We start from the raw sequence: 5760 nt of genomic DNA on the forward strand, positions 1-5760 counted from the left end.
CAGCTAACTTGCCCCCACAATAGTCAGAAGGAAAAGAAAAAGGGAAAACCAAAAGAAATACAGCCAATTTACAGAACGAAAAGTTGAAATGTGAAAGTCCACACCCAAAACTTGTTTGGATCCTTGGACTTGCCTAAAATTTATCTCTTATCATATTAAATATTCGGATGCTAATTAGAAGAACTAAACGAGAGCTAATAATAAAACTAACTGTAGAAGTCCTAGGCTAATTCGCGAGACGAATCTATTAAATCTAATCAATCCATCATTAGCAAATAGTTACCGTAGCACCACGTTATCAAATCATAGATAATTAGGCTAAAGTTTAGCTCTTGGAAACAAACACCCCCGAACGAAATTTGGTAATCCACGTTATACGGAGCTGTTTCGATCAGACAGAAAATTTCTCATGAACGGTGGCCAGCAAAAAAAAGTTGCTTCAAACGGTCACAAGCAGGCAAGGCAAGTGCTTCCCCTCAAAAAAATGGAAAAGAAAATCTGACAGGGTTATCACGATGTTTCCCCTTTTGCCCTTCTCCTCCTCCACCTTGGCTCCTTCCCATGTTTAAACCACAGAAGACGCGTAATTAACGCCCAAATAAAAGCTTTACCAAACCAAAGGTCGGAAGTAGAATACTCAACCAAACCTACTGCGGCGAAAGACCCACAGACATGCGGAAAGGCAAGAGAACATCGCAAAAAATACGCGGCTTCCCCTTCCACCCGATCTCTCTCTCTCTCTCTCTCTCTCTCTCTCTTCCACACCCAGAAGTGTTGAGCTGTTTCCCAGTCCGTCGTCCCCTTGCTTCAGCTCAGCAGCATCAGCAGCTTCCCCCTCTCGGCTCTATCCATCCTCCCTCCCTTTCTTCATAAGCTCACTCACAAACGGAAGTGGAGCGGAGCCAGCTGCAGAGTAGTAGAAGGCTAGAAGTAGCAAGCATTGGGGGTTTCGTGTGAGAGGGATTGCTGGGGGGTGGCAAAAGGAAAGGGAGGCCCAGGATTAGCGTGTGGCGGAGTGGGAGGCTATTTTGGGAGCGGGGAGGACGAGAGGCGTGGCCTTGGCCGGGGGAGGCGGCGGCTTCTTGGACCGGCCATAGATGGCGCCGTGGAGCGGCTTGTGGGGCGGCAAGGCCGGCGGCGACGCCTACCGGGGCACGCCGGTGGTGGTCAAGATGGAGAACCCAAACTGGTCCATCTCCGAGATCTCCTCGCCGGAGGATGACGACGAGGAAATCTTGGCCGCCGGCGCCCGCCGCAAGGGGGGCCGCACCAAGAACGCCAAGCAGATCAGGTGGGTGCTGCTGCTCAAGGCGCACCGTGCCGCCGGGTGCCTCGCCTCGCTCGCCTCCGCCGCCGTCGCGCTGGGCGGCGCCGCCAGGCGAAGGGTGGCCGCGGGGAGGACCGACGCCGAGGCCGGAGTGGTGGCCGCCACCGGTGAGAGTCCCGTCGTGCGCTCCAGATTCTACGCCTTCATCAAGGCCTTCCTCGTCGTCTCCCTGCTGCTCCTCGCCGTCGAGGTCGCCGCCTACATCAACGGCTGGGACCTCGCCGACTCCGCCCTCGCCCTCCCCGTCATCGGCCTCGAGTCGCTGTACGCCTCTTGGTTGCGCTTCCGCGCGGCCTACGTTGCGCCGGGGATACAGTTCCTCACCGACGCCTGCGTCGTGCTCTTCCTCATCCAGAGCGCCGACCGCCTCATCCAGTGCCTTGGCTGCTTCTACATCCGCCTCAAGCGCATCAAGCCCAAGCCCAAGTCCCCTGCATTGCCCGATGCGGAGGACCCTGATGGTGGGTACTACCCCATGGTACTTGTCCAGATACCAATGTGCAACGAGAAGGAGGTTGGTGTAGTCTGTCTCTCCAAATACGCAATTCTTGTCACCTAACGTGCAGTCTTTTGACAATCTGTTTGTTGTTGGTTTCCTTCAGGTGTATCAACAATCAATTGCGGCCGTGTGCAACCTTGACTGGCCGAAATCCAACTTCTTGGTTCAGGTGTTGGATGATTCTGACGACCCGCTAACACAGACTCTGATCAGAGAGGAGGTGGCAAAGTGGCAACAGCAAGGTGCCCGGATTGTGTACCGGCACCGAGTGTTGAGGGATGGTTACAAGGCTGGAAACCTCAAGTCAGCCATGAGCTGCAGCTATGTGAAGGATTACGAGTTTGTTGCTATCTTTGATGCAGACTTCCAACCAAATCCTGACTTCCTGAAGCGCACCGTGCCACATTTCAAGGTGAATTGTGGGAAATTCACCTTCTGTTATATTTGCAATCCTCTCTTTGGGATCCTAATTCTGATTCATCCATTGGACCATTGCAGGATAATGATGAACTTGGGCTAGTCCAAGCAAGATGGTCCTTTGTGAATAGGGATGAGAACCTGTTGACTCGATTGCAATATATTAATCTCTGCTTCCACTTTGAGGTGGAACAGCAGGTAAATGGGGTGTTCTTAAACTTCTTTGGGTTCAATGGCACTGCTGGGGTTTGGAGGATTAAGGCGTTGGAGGACTCGGGTGGATGGATGGAGCGGACAACAGTGGAGGATATGGACATTGCGGTCAGGGCACACCTCCATGGCTGGAAGTTTATATTCCTGAATGATGTTGAGGTACTAATCTGCTGGGATTTGATGTCAAAATCTTCTAAATTGTAAATTGGTTGTTTGTCCATGTTTTCTGTTCTTATCAATTGAGCTGATTCTTTGTCATATTGTGGACAGTGCCAGTGCGAATTGCCTGAGTCTTATGAGGCTTACAGGAAGCAGCAGCATCGGTGGCATTCCGGTCCAATGCAGCTATTCAGGCTCTGTTTACCGGACATCATCAAATGCAAGGTGTTGTAATGCTCTTTTTTCTTGTACCATATCTCTTAGACACTACTGAATAACCAATTTATACTATTAATATATTTTTTGATAGGAATCTGTAGTAGTTATGATTCAAAAGAACTATAATTGTCACCACAAATAATGTTTAACTTTTGATGCTTTGATGCTAAAAAAATAATTTGTTTGCCACTGCAATCTGGGTCTAAGTTTTGTTGTTTTGGTGTATATATTGATTTTTTACGACAGCACTTACTCACTTTTACCAATTAAACAACTCTATGTAACTCTCAACTCCAAATAGCATGCTGAGCATATCATGTTCAATTAATGATTTTAACATGCTAATGAAAATATTAAAAGCTAGATGTCTGGTGATCCGAATGTCTGGATCCATCCAATGCATTGCTTGGAACCTATTCTCTGCAAACCTTTCCTTAGTGCTGCTTAGGTTGATACACTTTTAAGATGCTTTGTCATCATTTGCCTTCCACACGCTGCAGAATAGAACTGTAGCTCTGTTTTTTTTTTCATGGCCTACTTGTAGGCTAACATTAATCTGTATGACATGCTGCAATTTTAATACGCTACTATAAAAACTTGCTCCTAGGTTATTTTAATGTCATTGTTATCAATATGATTTACCTTTCAGACTCCTAATCTATTGTTTATTTACTTTATTTCGCTCCACTGCAGATTGCGTTTTGGAAGAAAGCCAATTTGATCTTCCTGTTTTTCTTGCTGCGAAAGCTCATATTACCTTTCTACTCCTTCACGCTCTTCTGCATCATCCTCCCGATGACAATGTTTGTGCCTGAAGCTGAGCTTCCTGACTGGGTCGTGTGCTACATTCCTGCCCTGATGTCCTTGCTCAACATCCTCCCTTCTCCGAAGTCATTCCCTTTCATCATCCCATACCTACTCTTCGAGAACACCATGTCGGTGACAAAGTTCAACGCCATGATCTCGGGCCTGTTCCAGCTTGGAAGCGCCTACGAGTGGGTTGTGACCAAGAAATCAGGCCGCTCATCAGAGGGCGATCTCATCTCCCTGGCGCCCAAGGAGCTGAAACACCAAAAGACTGGCTCGGCGCCAAACCTCGACACGGTTGCAAAGGAGCAACTCGCTTCGAAAAAGGACGCGAAGAAGAAGCACAACCGGATATACAAGAAGGAGCTCGCGCTCTCGATGCTCCTGCTAACCGCCGCGGCCCGGAGCTTGCTGTCGAAGCAGGGTATACACTTCTACTTCCTCCTGTTTCAGGGCATCTCCTTCTTGTTAGTAGGCCTTGACCTCATCGGCGAGCAGGTCGAGTAAACTGTGTAAACAGCAATTGATAGATGTGAAAAAAACAAACGGTGAGCCACCATGGGGATTGCTGCAAGGGGTGTGTTACTGTCATGGCAGCAGCCCTTGGCTGAGATTCGAAACATGCGTTGTGCAGCTGTGCCTTCCCTGGATTTCGTCCTGACTGCACGCGCAGCATGACCCACAGGCTCCTCCCACTTGTGAAGAGAACCTCCTCCTTCCTCGGAGTGTAGATACAGTTTACCCTGCCTGTAAATTGCGCCGTGGCTCTTCCTGGCAGGTCCCCCCCTCCATTCTTTTGTAACAAAATTTTGGTGTTCTCGTGTGGGATCTACCTTGGATGTAACGACACACTTGTTGGCCTGTACGATTGATGAAGGAACAGAGAAATGTCACTGGATCAGAAGCCTGGAAGCCGTCCGGATTAGATGTAGCTGCACCTGCACCTGCACGCCGGTCTCTTGCCCTACTTGTGATGAGTATTGTAGATACCTACACTCCTCCAGATCCGGATCGTGAGCTTGTCCATGTGTGTTTGTTGCACCTGTCCCCGCCTGACGCTGGGGAAAGTTGAGGGTTGTCGATCGCGGGGTCACATGATCGGAAGATCTGTGTCTCCTCCAAGGCATTATTCGTGGATCAAGGTTCCAGCAGCCGGTCAAACTGGTTCCTTCTGTCGGGTTGGAGTACATTTCTCTTCCTGATTGCACATGTAAGCCAATGTCAAACAATCAGAAAGAAAGGAACTTCTGTAACACTGACGTTCTACCGGTTACGATTACATGGCCACAGTATGCTTGGCAGTTGGTACAGCTGGAGCAGAACCGATTTCCTGGCCATAAAAATGAATGTCCCGACTCGGATAAAATGGAACGTTTGTCGCGGCTGCGAGGTGTCATTGTGTCAAGTGTGAAGCTATTAAAAACTCTATCCGGGAGCACACGCATCCTCAGGTGGCAGCGAAAGAGAAACCCAAAGCTCTCTCGACTCCACTGGAGCTGAGCTGTGAGTAACCGAGACCCCTGCCCTCCTTCCACCTTATCGTCACGCTCACGCGCCGCACGCACATCCCCGCGGCTGCGAGACAGCTGTGCCGCGCCGTTTGCCAAGGCATTTTCTTCTCCTGGTCCAGGACGGAGCAAGCAACCAAGCGAGCGCGTTGCGCGTGACGTCTCGCCCCGGCCGTGGACACGCGCGCGCGCGCGGTGGTTGCGAGTGAGTATTCGGGTGTTCCGAGCGGAACAATAATAATTGGCGCGCGATCGAGTGCATCTTTGTCTCCGACGCCGCCCGGCCCGGCGGCGTTCGGTAGCCATCTCCGTCGTGCAGTACAAGCCAAGTGACTGGAGATTGCCTCTGCCCCTGATGGGTCTGCGGTACGTGGGCTTGACCCCCTTGCGATCATGGCGAATCATGGCCCACCGCGACTCCGACTCGTCGGTCTTTGTAGTGTCGGATCCCGTAGCTTAATGATGGATTTGTCTTTGCCGGTAGCCCAATTTTTCTCTTTGCTCAGATGATGGTGACGTCATGCATTATTGCAGGGGGCCAGGGGCGTAATGGAATGTGTGGGGTTGGGATTTTTTTCTCTCCTACTAGACGTACTGCAAGTAGGAGTATC

At 50.3% G+C, this 5760-nt stretch overlaps 1 protein-coding gene across 1 annotated transcript; it reads left to right on the forward strand.

Moving 5' to 3' along the window:
• The first annotated feature begins 646 nt into the window (after window positions 1-646).
• On the forward strand, window positions 647-4572 carry LOC101768649 (probable xyloglucan glycosyltransferase 9). Its single transcript, XM_004981554.4, has 5 exons — window positions 647-1841; window positions 1930-2238; window positions 2325-2615; window positions 2727-2840; window positions 3528-4572. The coding sequence occupies exons 1-5, from the start codon at window positions 1098-1100 to the stop codon at window positions 4146-4148; spliced, it is 2079 nt and encodes a 692-aa protein (XP_004981611.1). The 5' UTR covers window positions 647-1097; the 3' UTR covers window positions 4149-4572.
• Window positions 4573-5760: the final 1188 nt, after the last annotated feature.

This window comes from Setaria italica, chromosome IX (genome assembly GCF_000263155.2).
Source record: "Setaria italica strain Yugu1 chromosome IX, Setaria_italica_v2.0, whole genome shotgun sequence".
Taxonomy (NCBI): domain Eukaryota; kingdom Viridiplantae; phylum Streptophyta; class Magnoliopsida; order Poales; family Poaceae; genus Setaria; species Setaria italica.

What these genes read in the sequence shown, in the direction of transcription:
- LOC101768649 (XM_004981554.4), top strand. Translation starts at nt 1,098, where the DNA reads ATGGCGCCGTGGAGCGGCTTGTGGGGCGGCAAGGCCGGCGGCGACGCC. An exon ending in CAATGTGCAACGAGAAGGAG is followed by an intron (nt 1,842 to 1,929) that starts GTTGGTGTAGTC and finishes GGTTTCCTTCAG; the next exon opens with GTGTATCAACAATCAATTGC. An exon ending in CGGACATCATCAAATGCAAG is followed by an intron (nt 2,841 to 3,527) that starts GTGTTGTAATGC and finishes GCTCCACTGCAG; the next exon opens with ATTGCGTTTTGGAAGAAAGC.